Below are 17,338 nucleotides of genomic sequence, written 5' to 3'. Positions count from 1 at the left end.
TACAGTCTGTGCTGCAATGACAGACAGTCCCACTGTTACAGTCTGTGCTGCAATGACAGACAGTCCCACTGTTACAGTCTGTGCTGCAATGACAGACAGTCCCACTGTTACAGTCTGTGCTGCAATGACAGACAGTCCCACTGTTACAGTCTGTGCTGCAATGACAGACAGTCCCACTGTTACAGTCTGTGCTGCAATGACAGACAGTCCCACTGTTACAGTCTGTGCTGCAATGACAGACAGTCCCACTGTTACAGTCTGTGCTGCAATGACAGACAGTCCCACTGTTACAGTCTGTGCTGCAATGACAGACAGTCCCACTGTTACAGTCTGTGCTGCAATGACAGACAGTCCCACTGTTACAGTCTGTGCTGCAATGACAGACAGTCCCACTGTTACAGTCTGTGCTGCAATGACAGACAGTCCCACTGTTACAGTCTGTGCTGCAATGACAGACAGTCCCACTGTTACAGTCTGTGCTGCAATGACAGACAGTCCCACTGTTACAGTCTGTGCTGCAATGACAGACAGTCCCACTGTTACAGTCTGTGCTGCAATGACAGACAGTCCCACTGTTACAGTCTGTGCTGCAATGACAGACAGTCCCACTGTTACAGTCTGTGCTGCAATGACAGACAGTCCCACTGTTACAGTCTGTGCTGCAATGACAGACAGTCCCACTGTTACAGTCTGTGCTGCAATGACAGACAGTCCCACTGTTACAGTCTGTGCTGCAATGACAGACAGTCCCACTGTTACAGTCTGTGCTGCAATGACAGACAGTCCCACTGTTACAGTCTGTGCTGCAATGACAGACAGTCCCACTGTTACAGTCTGTGCTGCAATGACAGACAGTCCCACTGTTACAGTCTGTGCTGCAATGACAGACAGTCCCACTGTTACAGTCTGTGCTGCAATGACAGACAGTCCCACTGTTACAGTCTGTGCTGCAATGACAGACAGTCCCACTGTTACAGTCTGTGCTGCAATGACAGACAGTCCCACTGTTACAGTCTGTGCTGCAATGACAGACAGTCCCACTGTTACAGTCTGTGCTGCAATGACAGACAGTCCCACTGTTACAGTCTGTGCTGCAATGACAGACAGTCCCACTGTTACAGTCTGTGCTGCAATGACAGACAGTCCCACTGTTACAGTCTGTGCTGCAATGACAGACAGTCCCACTGTTACAGTCTGTGCTGCAATGACAGACAGTCCCACTGTTACAGTCTGTGCTGCAATGACAGACAGTCCCACTGTTACAGTCTGTGCTGCAATGACAGACAGTCCCACTGTTACAGTCTGTGCTGCAATGACAGACAGTCCCACTGTTACAGTCTGTGCTGCAATGACAGACAGTCCCACTGTTACAGTCTGTGCTGCAATGACAGACAGTCCCACTGTTACAGTCTGTGCTGCAATGACAGACAGTCCCACTGTTACAGTCTGTGCTGCAATGACAGACAGTCCCACTGTTACAGTCTGTGCTGCAATGACAGACAGTCCCACTGTTACAGTCTGTGCTGCAATGACAGACAGTCCCACTGTTACAGTCTGTGCTGCAATGACAGACAGTCCCACTGTTACAGTCTGTGCTGCAATGACAGACAGTCCCACTGTTACAGTCTGTGCTGCAATGACAGACAGTCCCACTGTTACAGTCTGTGCTGCAATGACAGACAGTCCCACTGTTACAGTCTGTGCTGCAATGACAGACAGTCCCACTGTTACAGTCTGTGCTGCAATGACAGACAGTCCCACTGTTACAGTCTGTGCTGCAATGACAGACAGTCCCACTGTTACAGTCTGTGCTGCAATGACAGACAGTCCCACTGTTACAGTCTGTGCTGCAATGACAGACAGTCCCACTGTTACAGTCTGTGCTGCAATGACAGACAGTCCCACTGTTACAGTCTGTGCTGCAATGACAGACAGTCCCACTGTTACAGTCTGTGCTGCAATGACAGACAGTCCCACTGTTACAGTCTGTGCTGCAATGACAGACAGTCCCACTGTTACAGTCTGTGCTGCAATGACAGACAGTCCCACTGTTACAGTCTGTGCTGCAATGACAGACAGTCCCACTGTTACAGTCTGTGCTGCAATGACAGACAGTCCCACTGTTACAGTCTGTGCTGCAATGACAGACAGTCCCACTGTTACAGTCTGTGCTGCAATGACAGACAGTCCCACTGTTACAGTCTGTGCTGCAATGACAGACAGTCCCACTGTTACAGTCTGTGCTGCAATGACAGACAGTCCCACTGTTACAGTCTGTGCTGCAATGACAGACAGTCCCACTGTTACAGTCTGTGCTGCAATGACAGACAGTCCCACTGTTACAGTCTGTGCTGCAATGACAGACAGTCCCACTGTTACAGTCTGTGCTGCAATGACAGACAGTCCCACTGTTACAGTCTGTGCTGCAATGACAGACAGTCCCACTGTTACAGTCTGTGCTGCAATGACAGACAGTCCCACTGTTACAGTCTGTGCTGCAATGACAGACAGTCCCACTGTTACAGTCTGTGCTGCAATGACAGACAGTCCCACTGTTACAGTCTGTGCTGCAATGACAGACAGTCCCACTGTTACAGTCTGTGCTGCAATGACAGACAGTCCCACTGTTACAGTCTGTGCTGCAATGACAGACAGTCCCACTGTTACAGTCTGTGCTGCAATGACAGACAGTCCCACTGTTACAGTCTGTGCTGCAATGACAGACAGTCCCACTGTTACAGTCTGTGCTGCAATGACAGACAGTCCCACTGTTACAGTCTGTGCTGCAATGACAGACAGTCCCACTGTTACAGTCTGTGCTGCAATGACAGACAGTCCCACTGTTACAGTCTGTGCTGCAATGACAGACAGTCCCACTGTTACAGTCTGTGCTGCAATGACAGACAGTCCCACTGTTACAGTCTGTGCTGCAATGACAGACAGTCCCACTGTTACAGTCTGTGCTGCAATGACAGACAGTCCCACTGTTACAGTCTGTGCTGCAATGACAGACAGTCCCACTGTTACAGTCTGTGCTACAATAACAGACAGTCCCACTGTTACAGTCTGTGCTGCAATGACAGACAGTCCCACTGTTACAGACTGTGCTGCAATGATAGCCATACCCAATGTCACAGTCTACACTGAAATGACAGACAGTCCCACTGTTACAGTCTGTGCTGCAATGACAGACGGTTCCTACTGTTACAGTCTGTGCTGCAATCACAGACAGTCCCACAGTTACAGTCTGTGCTGCAATGACAGACAGTCCTATTGTTACAGTCTGTGCTGCAATGACAGAGCGTCCCACTGTGACATTCTGTGTTGCAATGACAGACAGTACCACTATTACAGTCTGAGCTGCAATGACAGACGGTTCCTACTGTTACAGTCTGTGCTGCAATGACAGACAGTCCCACAGTTACAGTCTGTGCTACAATAACAGACAGTCCCACTGTTACAGTCTGTGCTGCAATGACAGACAGTCCCACTGTTGCAGTCTGTGCTGTAATGACAGCCAGACCCACTGTTACAGTCTACACTGCAATGACAGATTGTCCCACTGTCACAGTCTGTGCTGCAATGACAGACAGTTCCCACTTGATTACATTAGATTAGATTAGATTAGATTAGATTAGATTAGATTAGATTACAGTGTGGATACAGGCCCTTCGGCCCAACAAGTCCACACCGACCCGCCGAAGCGCAACCCACCCATACTGTACATTTACCCCTTACCTAACACTACGGGCAATTTAGCATGGCCAATTCACCTGACCTGCACATCTTTGGACTGTGGGAGGAAACCGGAGTACCCGGAAGAAACCCACGCAGACACGGGGAGAACGTGCAAACTCCACACAGTCAGTCGCCTGAGGCGGGAATTGAACCCGGGTCTCAGGCGCTGTGAGGCAACAGTGCTAACCACTGTACCACCGTGCCGCCCACTGTTACAGTCTGTGCTGCAATGACAGACAGTTTCCACTGTTACAGTCTGTGTTGCAATGGCAGATAGTCCCACTGATACAGTCTTTGCTGCAATGACAGACAGTTCCCATGGTTACAATCTGTGCTACAATGACAGCTAGTCCCACTGTTACAGTCTGCACTGCAATGACAGAGCGTCCCACTGTTGCAGTCTATGCTGCAATGACAGACAGTCCCACTACTAGAGTCTGCATTGCAGTGACAGATAGTTCCTACTGTTACAGTCTGTGCTACAATAACAGCCAGTCACACTGTTACAGTCTGTGTTGCAATGACAGACAGTCCCACTGTTACAGTCTGTGCTTCAATGACAGACAGTTCCCACTGTTACAGTCTGTGTTGCAATGACAGACAGTCCCACTGTTACAGTCTGTGCTTCAATGACAAACAGTCCCACTGTTAGTTTGTGTTGCAATCACAGACAGTGCCACTGTTACAGTCTGTGCTGCAATGACAGACAGTCCCACTGTTACAGTCTGTGCTGCAATGACAGACGGTTCCTACTGTTACAGTCTGTGCTGCAATGACAGACGGTTCCTACCGTTACAGTCTGCACTGCAATGACAGACAGTCCGACTGTTACAGTCTGTGTTGCAATGACAGACAGTCCCACTGTTACAGTCTGTGCTGCAATGACAGACATTCCCACTGTTACAGTCTGCACTGCAATGACAGTCAGTTCCCACTGTTAAAGTCTATGCTACAAAAACAGCCGGTCCCACTGTTACAGTCTGTGCTAGAATAATAGCCAGTCCCATGGTTACAGTCTATGCTACAATCACAGACAGTTCTCACGGTTACATTCAATGCTACAATAACAGCCAGTCGCATGATTACAGTCTGTGCTGCAATGACAGACAGTCCCAATGTTACAGTCTGTGCTGCAATGACAGATGGCTCCTACTGTTACAGTCTGTGCTGCAATGACAGACAGTTCCACTGTTACAGTCTGTGCTACAATGACAGACGGTTCCTACTGTTACAGTCTGTGCTGCAATGACAGACGGTTCCTACCGTTACAGTCTGCACTGCAATGACAGACAGTCCGACTGTTACAGTCTGTGCTGCAATGACAGACAGTCCCACTGTTACAGTCGGTGCTGTAATGACAGACAGTCCCACTGTTAGAGTCTGGGCTGCAATGACAGACAGTCCTATTGTTACAACTATGTTACAATACAGCTGGTCCCAAAGTTATAATCTGTGCTATAATTTCAGCCAGCACTACAGTGACAGCCTGTGTTGCAATTAAACATAAAATTGATTTTGTCCATTCAGGGGCTGTTTCATTCTCAGGTAGTTTAAGGTGAGGGTTACTATGCCTCAGTTAACATGGTGGGCAAGTCTGGTAACCTCAGCCAGTGGATTGAACCCACACCGGTGGATCATTCTGTGGTACAAACCAACCATCCACCCAACTGAGCTAATCAAATGCATGGCAGATATAGTATAATGTGGGTGAACACAGTGGCTCAGTGGTTAGCACTGTTGCTTTCCAATGCCAGGAACTCCGGTTCAATTCCAGCCTCAAGCGATTGTCTGTGTGGAGTTTGTACATTCTCCCCATGTCTGCGTGGGTTTCCTCCGGGTGCTCCTTCCTCCCACAATCCAAAGATGTGCAGGCCAGGTGAATTGACTATCTTAAACTGCCTGTAGTGGTCATGGATGTGAAGATTAGGGGCATTAATCAGGAGTAAAGTTGAGAAATAGGGTAAGGGTCTGGGTGGGTTACTCTTTGGAGGATCAGAGTGGACTTGTTGGGCCAATTAGCCTGATTTCACACTGTAGGGATTTCCTGTAAGGAACATTAGGTTATCCAGTTTGGCAGCAAAAACAGAAAGACATATTACTATCCGAACAGTTGATTGATTGGGAAAGGGGGAAGGTGCAATAAGATCTGGGTGTCCCCCGTACACCAGTTGCTGAAAGTAAGTTTGTCAGGATGTCCAAGAATGTAGGGAGGCTGTGGAGAAGGTAGCACTGACAGGGAATACTTGCGGACACAGAGATGGGTTCAAGTGTGTATACTGTTTACTATAGGCCCCCCAATAGTAGCAGAGATGTGGAGAAACAGATTGGGAAACAGATTTTGGAAAGGTGCAGAAGCCACAGGGTAGTAGTCATGGGCGATTTCAACTTCCCTATTGATTGGAAGCTCTTTAGATCAAGTAGATTGAATGGGGCGGTGTTTGTGCAGTGTGTCCAGGAAGCTTTTCTAACTCAGTATGTAGATTGTCCGACCAGAGGGGAGGCCATATTGGATTTGGTACTTGGTAACGAACCGGGACACGTGATGGGTTTGTTAGTGGGTGAACATTTTGGTGATGGTGACCACAATGACTTTCACCTTGGTTATGGAGAGAGATAGGTGCGTGCAACAGGGTAGGTTTTACAATTGGGGGAAGGGTAAATACGATGCTGCAAGACAGGATCTGAGGAGCATAAGTTCGGAGCACAGGCTGTCAGGGAAGGATGTCGTGGAAATGTGGAATTTTTTCAAGGAACAGATACGACATGTCCTTGACATGTATGTACCTGTCAGGCAGGAAAGAGATGGTCGTGTGAGGGAACCTTGGTTGACGAGGGAGGTTGAATGTCTTGTAAAGAGGAAGAAGAAGGCTTACATAAAGTTGAGGAAACAAGGTTCAGACAGAGCATTGGAGGGATACAGGATAGCCAGAAGGGAGCTGAAGAAAGGGATCAGGAGAGCTAAGAGAGGGCATGAAAAATCTTTGGCGGATATAATCAAGGATAACCCTAAGACATTTGATGTGTATGTGAGAAACATAAGAATGACGAGAACGAGGGTAGGTCCGCTCAAGGACAGTAGTGGGAGACTGTGTATTGAGTCGGAAGGGATAGGAGAGGTCTTGAATTAGTACTTTTCTTCAGTATTTACAAACGAGAGAGACTGTATTTTTGAAGAGGAGAGTGTGAAACTGACTGGTAAGCTAGAAGAGATACTTGTTAGGAAGGAAAATGTGTTGGACATTTTGAACAACTTGAGGATAGACAAGTCCCCCGGGCCTGACAGGATATATCCTAGGATTATGTGGGAAGCAAGAGAGGAAATTGCAGAACCGTTGGCAATGATCTTTTCGTCATCACTGTCAACGGGAGTGGTAACAGGGAACTGGAGAGTGGCGAATGTTGTGCCCCTGTTCAAAAAAGGGAATAGGGATAACCCCGGGAATTACAGGCCAGTTAGTCTTACTTCGGTGGTAGGCAAAGTAATGGAAAGGGTACTGAGGGATAGGATTTATGAGTATCTGGAAAGACACTGCTTGATTAGTGACAGGCAGCACAGATTTGTGAGGGGTCGGTCTTGCCTTACAAGTCTTATTGAATTCTTTGAGGAGGAGACCAAGCATGTGGATGAGCGTAGAGCAGTGGATGTAGTGTACATGGATTTTAGTAAGGCATTTGATAAGGTTCCCCATGGTAGGCTTATGCGGAAAGTCACGAGGCATGGGATAGAAGGAAATCTGGCCAGTTAGATAGAAAACTGGCTAACCGGTCGAAGTCAGAGAGTGGTGGTAGATGGTAAATATTCAGCCTGGAGCCCAGTTACAAGTCGAGTTCCGCAGGGATCAGTTCTGGGTCCTCTTTCATAGATCTTTGAAAGTTGCCACTCAGGTGGATAGAGCTTGTAAGAATGCCTATGGTGTATTAACGTTCATTAGCAGAGGGATTGAATTCAAGAGTCATGAAGTAATGTTGCAGCTGTACAGGACCTTGGTTAGGCCACATTTTGAGTACCGTGTGCAGTTCTGGTCGCCTCACTTTAGGAAAGATGTGGAAGCTTTGGAGAGGGTGCAGAGAAGATTTACCAGGATGTTGCCTGGAATGGAGAATAGGTCGCACGAGGATAGGTTGAGAGTGCTAGGCCTTTTCTCATTGGAACGGCGAAGGATGAGGGGTGACTTGATAGAGGTTTATAAGATGATCAGAGGAATAGATAGAGTAGACAGTCAGAAACTTTTTCCCCGTATACAACAGAGTGTTACAAGGGGACATAAATTTAAAGTGAGGGGTGGAAGGTATGAGGGGGATGTCAGGGGTAGGTTCTTTACCCAGAGAGTGGTGGGGGCATGGAATGCGCTGGCTGTGGGAGTGGTAGAGTCAGAATCTTTGGTGACCTTTAAGCGGCAATTGGATAGGTACATGGATGGGTGCTTAAGCTAGGACAAATGTTCGGCACAACATCGTGGGCCGAAGGGCCTGTTCTGTGCTGTATTGTTCTATGTTCTATGTTCTAAGTATTGCAGGAGCAGCTGATTGCGAAGAAGGCAAATGGCATGTTGGCCTTCATTGTGAGAGTATTCGAGAACAGGAGCAGGGATGTCTTGCTGCAATTGTACAGGACCTTACTAAGATTCCTAGGAACAGAAGACTGACGTATGACTGTATCATTTAGGAGAAAGTGTGGACTGCAAATGCTGGAGTACCAGAGTTGAAAAATGGGGTGCTGGAAAAACACAGCAGGCCAAGCAGCATTTAGGATTAAATTCATAGGCATTTATATGAATGTGGGGGAATCTCATAGATTAGATTAGATTACATTACAGTGTGGAAACAGGCCCTTCGGCCCAACAAGTCCACACCGACCCGCCGAAGCGTAACCCACCCCTACCCCTACCCCTACATTTACCCCTTACCTAACACTACGAACAATTTAGCATGGCCAATTCACCTGACCTGCACATCTTTGGACTGTGGGAGGAAACCGGAGCACCCGGAGGAAACCCACGCAGATACGGGGAGAACGTGCAAACTCCACACAGTCAGTCGCCTGAGGCGGGAATTGAACCCGGGTCTCTGGCGCTGCGAGGCAGCAGTGCTAACCACTGTGCCACCGTGCCACCCACAATCTCATGGAAACCTTTGGAATTCGAACAGGATAAGTAAGGGTTATTGCAGCAAGGATGTTTCCAAAGGGGGACTCATGAACCAGGAGGTCACAGTATAAGGACATGGGTTAGGGTTGAGTGAGGAGAAATGTCTTCATCTAGAGAGTGGGGAACCTGTGGAATTCTCTGCCACAGAAAGTGAACGAGGCTGAAACATTGAATGATCTCATTAAAAAGTACTTGGATGTGCAAATGTCATAAAATTCCAGGCTTTGAGCCAAGTACTGGAAATAGGATATGTCTCAAAAGGTTGGGTTGGCCCAGAATCAGTGGTCTGAAGGGCCTGGTCTGTGGTGTTTGATTCCATAAGGAGTTAGATGCAATTCTTAGGGCGAGCGGGGTTGAAGGATATGGGATAGAGTTGGAAGCGGGGACTTGGATGATCAGCCCATGATGAATGGAGGAGCAGTGTAGAAGGGGTATTCCTGCTATGATTCCTCTCCTTCTGTGTTTCTGTGAATGAACTCTGACCATCTATGTGGCAGGAGAGCAACACACAGTGATGTTTGCAAATGCCGTCCTTTCAATCTCCCCCACCTCCACCTCTGCTGCAGAATCTCTTTTTGGCAGTGGCTGTTTTGCTTTCTCTACAATCCGATCCCCTCCCTCCATTGTCTTCATCCACCTCCCACTTCACCTTTCCTGTTCTGAATCTCTCAGCCTTACTCCCCTCTCTCAAACCGGCTTGCTGACCCCATTCAGTCTTCAGTTCTCCTGTATGTGTGAGGGAGACGGTCTGAATCATTGTCTCCTTACAAAAGGCGCCAAACTGCAATTGTCTTGAAAACCGAACACGACCAGAGAATGTGTACGCCCGCCCGCTGTTAAAAACAATCTCAATTTGTATAAAAATCCGAATTATAAGCAGTGACACTCTCCAGCTGTCAGTGTGTGCCTGTTCCCCCAGTCTCCATTGAAATCCGTGCTTTCACTGCACAATGACAGCTCCCCTGTTTGGAGCTGAAATTTTCTCACGACAGAAAACCAACAACAAAATAAAACGCTGCTGCCATCCCATTAGTTACAGAGGGGCGACACCCTCACCTTCAATCCTCGAGCATTTTCTGTTTATTTCCAACCCCCTTGCTCTTCCTCCAGTCGCCACGCTGTACAAAGGACTCCCGCATATATATCCACGGAGATACCTAGCAGGAATGCAGCCAGAGCCCAGGGAACCGACACAGAGACTGCAAACAGGAGCTGGAACACACTGCAAGGAACATGGCAGCTGTGCTGAGAGAGAGACTAGGAACCGCAGTACTCACTGCACTTACACAGACACAGTGACTGGGAGCTGTGCTGCATGTGCGAATGTTGCCTCGCACAGATCCTCTGCCTGAAGCTGTGGATTTGACTTAAACATTTAAAAAAGTGCCGGAGGTTCTAGGAGGCGGAGGGGGGGGGCGGAGAATCTGTGGATGAAAATGAACCCTGATACATGTGAGCTTATCCACTTTGGAAAAAGGAACAATACAAGGAAATATTCAATGGATGGCAAGATACTGGGAAGCCCAAAGGGACAGAGGATTAATCGGCAGCTTGTTCTCAGATCTCTGAAGGTGGAGGGCAGGTTAATAGAGTAGTTAAGATGGGACACTTGCCTTTATCAGAGCTGAAAATGTGTTGCTGGAAAAGCACAGCAGGTCAGGCAGCATCCAGGGAACAGGAGAATCGACGTTTCAGGCATAAGCCCTTCTTCAGGAATTCCTGAAGAAGGGCTTATGCCCGAAACGTCGATTCTCCTGTTCCCTGGATGCTGCCTGACCTGCTGCGCTTTTCCAGCAACACATTTTCAGCTCTGATCTCCAGCATCTGCAGACCTCACTTTCTCCACTTGCCTTTATCAGTCGTGCCATTGATAATGATAGTAGGGAGGTTATGTTAGAGCTGTACAGGATTTTTGTTAGGCTACAGCTGGAATACTGTGGACAGTCCTGGTCCCCAAACTATGAGAAGGATGTGATTGCACTGGAGGGGTTGCAGAGGAGACTCACCAGGATGTTGCCTGGCCTGGAGTACTTCAACTATGAAGAGAGGCTGGACAAGCTCAGGTTGTTTCCTTTAGAGCAATTGAGGTTGAGGGGGAACCTGATAGAGGTGTACAAGATTATAAGATGGGCAGACAGGGTGAATAGAAAGTGGCTGTGCTCCTTCTTCAAGGGGGCAATAACAACGGGAAACATAACTTTAAATTGAAGGGCTGGAGGTTTGGAGGGGCTTGGAGGAAAAGCCTTTTCACCCAGAAAGTGGTGTGAGTCTGGAATGCCTGGGAGAGTAGTTCAAGGAATAGGCCCAATGCAGGAAAGTAGGACAAGTGAAGATACATCAGCACAGATTCGATTTATGAATATCACAAACAGAAAGGGACCCAAGAGCAAGGAGAGATTGCAGGATCAGGCTCTGGGGAGTGAGGTGCAGTGAGTGTGTTTATCACTCATTCGCTGGCCTCATTTAACTCCTGCAAATGTATCATCACACACTTCTCTGTATTAAGTGATATTCAATGGTATTACCATTTAATAATGAAGGGGACTACTAAAGAAGGCTGAGTTGGATCATCCACTCGGTACTTTTGACTGAAGATTCCGACGAAAACTTCAGTCTTATCTTTTGCATTGATATGTCTGGCAGCTCCATAATTGAGAATGCGGATATTTGTGGAGCCGCCTCCTCCAGTGAGTTGCTTCATTGTCCATCACTATTCACCACTGGACCTGGCAGGACTGCAGAGCGTAGAGCTGATCCATTAGATTAGATTAGATTACATTACATTACAGTGTGGAAACAGGCCCTTCGGCCCAACAAGTCCACACCGACCCGCCGAAGCGAAACCCACCCATACCCCTACATTTACCCCTTACCTAACACTACGGGCAATTTAGTATGGCCAATTCACCTGACCCTGCACATCTTTGGACTGCGGGAGGAAACCGGAGCACCCGGAGGAAACCCACGTAGACACAGGGAGAACGTGCAAACTCCACACAGTCAGTCGCCTGAGGCAGGAATTGAACCCGGGTCTCTGGCGCTGTGAGGCAGCAGTGCTAACCACTGTGCCACCGTGCCGCCCACAAAGACAAGTGTGGATCACTCAGCTGCACCTATCACTTGTGGCATCAAGTAGTCCTATTTGGTGGCTTCATCAGGTTGACATCTCACCTTCAGGTATGTTTGGTGCTGGTCCTGCACTCTCCATTGAACAAGGGTTGATCCCCTGGCTTTATGGTAATGCTTGAGTTGGGGATATGCCAGGCCATGAGGTTATAAGTCATGCTGGAGGACAATTCTGCTGCTGTTTTTAGGCCCACAGCACCTCATGGATGCTCAGTGTTGAACTGCTAGATCTGTTCAAAGTCTGTCCCATTTAGTACAGTGATAGTGACACAATGAGGGCATTCTCATTGTGAAGACAGGACCTTTTCTCCCCAAGGACTGTGCAGTAGTCACTCTTACCAATACTGTCATGGACAGATGAATCTTTTGTTTTAGTAGCCCTACAATGTAGAAACAGTCCCTTTGGTCCAACAGGTCTACATCAACCCTTATATCTTTCAATTGTGGGACGAAACCAGAGTACCCGGAGGAAACCCACGTAGACACGGGGAGAATATGCAAACTCCACACAGGCAGTCGCCTGAGCCTGGAATTGAACCCGAGTTCCTGGCGCTGTGAGGTAGCAGTGCTAAACACTGAGCCACCATGCTGCCCTTTGATTTGATTTGTTGTAGTCACATGTGCCCAAATACAGTGAAAAGCTTTGTTTTGTGAGCAGTACAGGACAGATCTTAACAAACTAGGACATAGAGTACGAATAAGGTCAAGTCTGCTTTTCCTTTTGTTGTTTCCGTCAGCACCTACTGCAGATTCTGTATCGCAGCCTTGTCTTTTAGGATCCAACCAGCTCGATCAGTAATGATGCTGCCGAGCTATTGTGTGCATCGTAATTCCCCTCCCAGAGTACATTTTGCACCCTAGCCACCTTCAATCGTTCCTTCAAATGTTGTTCAACAAGAAGGAGTACAGATTCATCAGCCAAGGGAGGATGGCTCATGGCATCCAGCAGGAGGTATACTCGCCCATGTTTGAAATTATGTCAATGGGCTTCCTGGGGTCCAGATTCAATGCTAATGAATCACAAACCAACTCCCACCTGATTGTGTACCACAGTGTCTCCACCTCTGCTGGTTCTGTGCTGGCAGTGGGACAGGACATATCCAGAGATGGCAATGGTCGTGTCTGGGACATTGTTTTAAGGTATGATTCTGTCGGTACATCTATGTCAGGCTGTTGCTTGACTAGTCTGTGAGAGAGCTCTACAATTTTGACACTAGCCCCAAATGTCATGTGTGGAGGACTTTGCAGGGTCAAAGGACTGTTCCAACGTTGTCTTTTCTGGTGCTGAGGTCAATTCCGGGTGGTCCATTTCTTTATTGGACTTTGTAGCAATTGATACAGTTGAATGGATCGCTAGGCTATTTGAGAGGGCAGTTCAATGTCAACCACATTATCGTGGGTCTGAAATCACATACACGCCAGACCAGGTGAGGATGGCAGATTTCCTTCCCTAAATGAGACAGGGTTTTCTGACAGTTAGCAATGGTTTCATGGCCATTGTCATCAGCAGATTCTTAATTCCAAATATTTTTTAACCAACTCAAATTCCACATCTGCCATGGCAGGATTTTAACCTGGGTCCCCAGAACATTCACTGAGTTTCTGGATTAACAGTCTCTGAACAATACCGTTTGCCATTGCATACACTTCTTAGACTGTAGTGCATAAAATTATTGAATTATTTATCCAGAGGGTTGTTGAGGCTGGCTCATTAAGTTTGTTCAAGGTTGGGATAGACAGACTTTTCATCAGGAAGGGAATCAAGATGTTGTGGGCAGAAGGAAAGAGTGCCGAGTTCAGGACGATCAGATCAGTCATGATCTCATGAAATGGCATTGCAGACTCAATGAACTGAATGGCCGACTCCTCCTCCTATGTCTTATGGTCCTAACCCTCTCTCTCTCTCCATTGTTCTCTTCTCAGTCATTCCCTCCGCCCTTCCCTCTATCTATGTCTCTGACCATCTTCCTTACTCTGCCTTTCCTGTCTGGATCTCAATCATTTCATTTCCCTGCCTTTTGCTCATTCTCTCTGTCCCTCTCTCTGACCATCTCTTTCTCTCTCTCTCTCTCTCTGTCCCTTCCCTTTATGTCTCTGCCCTCATCTCTCTCTATTTCACTTCCTCTCTTTTTCTCTTCCTCAAGAGGTGGTTGTGATTGCGGAACAACCCAATTGCGAATTGTTCTGAAGAAGTCTCATGTCAGACTCTAAACATTAACTCTGTTTCTGTCACCACAGACACTGCCAAACCTCCTGAGTTTCTCCCGCAGACTCTATATTTGTTTTAGATTTCCAGCATCTGCATTATTTTGCTTCTATCCAATAGTTAATGGTACATTTATAACTGAGAAATTGGGTGTACTGTGTTTTGTTCCTCCTGCTCCTCTGTCTCATAGTGTATCTATCTAACTGCTATTTCATTATTCTGTCTCTCTCTCTTGCTTTCTTTCTGTTTGTTAATCTATCTCTTTCTCTATATTACTGTGTTTCTCTCTGTCTTCTTCTCTCTTTGTCCCCTTCTCTGTCTCTCTGTCTTGGAGTTTTCATACCTTTGTCCTTCAGTCAACCCTCTCTGAGACTGAATTTGTGTGGCCATCATGCTGGGTTGTGTGAGAGTAATGATGGACATGGAGACTGGCCAATACGATGACACAAATGTTGTGGTGGGTGATGTCTTTTTTTCCTAGATTAGATTAGATTACTTACAGTGTGGAAACAGGCCCTTCGGCCCAACAAGTTCACACCGACCCGCCAAAGCGTATACCACCCAGACCAATACTCCTACATTTACCCCTTCACCTAACACTACGGGCAACTTAGCATGACCAATTCACCTGACCTGCACATTTTTGGACTGTGGGAGGAAACCGGAGCACCCGGAGGAAACCCCACGCAGACACGGGGAGAATGTGCAAACTCCACACAGAGAGTCGCCTGAGGCGGGAATTGAACCTGGGTCTCTGGCGCTGTGAGGCCGCAGTGCTAACCACTGTGCCACTGTGCCGCCCACAACTTTGTTGATGTACATGGAAACCTGTGGGAGTGTGAGTGAATGAAGGACATGAAGTATCATCAATCCAATATGCTTGAAGATGTGGAGGTGCTGGTAACTTGGGTCAAACAAGGTCAAAAATCACATGACGCCAGGTTATCGTCCAACGGCTTTATTTGAAAACACTAGCTTTTGGAGTGCTGCTCCTTCACCAGGCGCTAGTGAGAGAGGAAGACCTTAGACACAGAATTCATGAGGAAAAGATCAAAGGGTCATACCACTCATGCAAAAGAATTGAGCATAATTCCACAATGGAGGGCGCAGATTTTATTGACTAATATGCAAATCCCAGAATTTCTGTCAAGTCACTACCCAGAGAAAACTTAAGCTGGTTTCCATATAAAGGAGGTGACACCTCAGGTCAGACATTTTCGGCATGAGGTCTTGTTTGGTGTCTATCTGTGTCTTAACCCAGAATCAGTCAGATTTTATTTCCAAAGTAGGAGTTCATAAAATCTGACCCACAAACCCACCAACTCACTAAAACAGCAGCTAATGACTTGAAAGACCCTATACAGACAACAAGCAAAACGAATGTCATTTACAAAATACCATGCAAGAACTGTAACAAACGCTGCATAGGACAAGCAGGCAGAAAACTAGCCACCGGGATACATGAACATCAACTAGCCACAAAATGACATGACCCTCTTTCACTAGTATCCTTACATACAGATAAGGAAGGACAGCACTTTGACTGGGACAACACATCCATCCGAGGACAAGCCAAACAGAGACACTCACGAGAATTCCTAGAAGCATGTCATTCCACCTGGAACTCTATCAACAAGCACATTGAGTTAGACCCCATCTACCACACCCTGAGAAAAAGAACAGGAAATGACAACATCACAGGAAATGACATCACCAACCCATAGAATCCCAAACATATCAATAGAAGGCAGGAATCAGCAGCAGTGCTTTGCCTGGAGGCCCACTGAAGATGATACCTAGTAGGGTGACGAAACATAGAGTCATAGAGATGTGCAGCATGGAAACAGACCCTTCAGTCCAACCCGTCCATGCCGACCAGATATCCCAACCCAATCTAGTCTCACCTGCCAGCACCCGAGCCATATCCCTCCAAACTCTTCCTATTCATATACTCATCCAAAATGCCTTTTAAATTTTGCAATTGTACCAGCCTCCACCCTTCCTCTGGCAGCTCATTCAATACACGCACTACCCTCTGTGTGAAAAGGTTGCCCCTGAGGTCTCTTTTCTATCTTTCCCCTCTCAACCTAAACCTATGCCCTCTAGTTCTGGACTCCCCCAGCCCAGGGAAAAGACTTTGTCTATTTATCCTATCCATGCCCCTCATAATTTTTTAAACCTCTATAAAGTCACCCCTCAGCCTCCGACACTCCAGGGAAAACAGCCCCACCTTGTTCAGCATCTCCTTATAGCTCAAATCCTCCAACTCTGGCAACATCCTTGATACTCTGACCAATAAAGGAAAGCATACCAAACGCCTTCTTGACTATCCTATCTACCTGCGACTCCACTTTCAAGGAGCTATGAACTTGCACTCCAAGGTCTCACCTGTTCAGCAACACTCCCTAGGACCTTACCATTAAGTGTATAAGTCCTACTAAGATTTGCTTTCCAAAAATGCAGCACCTCGATTTTATCTGAATTAAACTCCATCTGCCACTTCTCAGCCCATTGGCCCATCTGATCAAGATCCTGTTGTAATCTGAAGTAACCTTCTTTGCTGTCCACCACACCTCCAATTTTGGTGTCATCTGCAAACTCATTAACCATACCTCTTATGCTCGCATCCAAATCATTTATATAAATGACAAAAGGTAGAGGACCCAGCACCGATCCTTGTGGCACTCCACTGGTCACAGACCTCCAGTCTGAAAAACAACCCTCCACCACCACACACTGTCTTTGAGCCAGTTCTATATCCAAATGGCTAGTTCTCTGTATTCTGAGAGATCTAACCCTTGCTAACCAGTCTTCCATGGGGAACCTCGTTGAACGCCTTACTCAAGCCCATATAGATCACATCTTCCACTCTGCCCTCATCAATCCTCTTTGTTACTTTTTCAAAAAACTCAATCAAGTTTGTGAGACATGATTTCCCACACACAAAGACATGTTGACTATCCCCAATCAGACTTGCCTTTCCAAATACATGTACATCCTGTCCCTCAGGATTCCCTCCAACAACTTGCCCACCACTGACATCAGGCTCACTGGTCTATAGTTCCCTGGCTTGTCCTTACCACCCTTCTTAAACAGTGGTACCATGTTTGCCAACCTCCAG

General features: G+C 47.2%; 1 protein-coding gene across 6 annotated transcripts in view; it reads right to left on the bottom strand.

Moving 5' to 3' along the window:
• plppr2a (phospholipid phosphatase related 2a) overlaps nt 1-10,290 on the bottom strand; it is a 53,501-nt gene extending 43,211 nt beyond the window's left edge. For 2 of the 6 annotated variants that reach the window (XM_043717102.1, XM_043717100.1), the window contains exon 1: nt 10,172-10,283. In XM_043717102.1, the coding sequence (XP_043573037.1) occupies nt 10,172-10,202 (31 nt within the window). In that variant the 5' untranslated portion in view covers nt 10,203-10,283. The other 4 variants (XM_043717105.1, XM_043717104.1, XM_043717103.1 and 1 more) reach the window with 4 other exon arrangements.
• Nucleotides 10,291-17,338: the final 7,048 nt, after the last annotated feature.

The sequence above is a fragment of the Chiloscyllium plagiosum genome, chromosome 26 (assembly GCF_004010195.1).
Source record: "Chiloscyllium plagiosum isolate BGI_BamShark_2017 chromosome 26, ASM401019v2, whole genome shotgun sequence".
Lineage (NCBI taxonomy): Eukaryota > Metazoa > Chordata > Chondrichthyes > Orectolobiformes > Hemiscylliidae > Chiloscyllium > Chiloscyllium plagiosum.
Note: the sequence above shows the minus strand (reverse complement) of the source record. Positions and strands in the feature narration are given on the sequence as shown.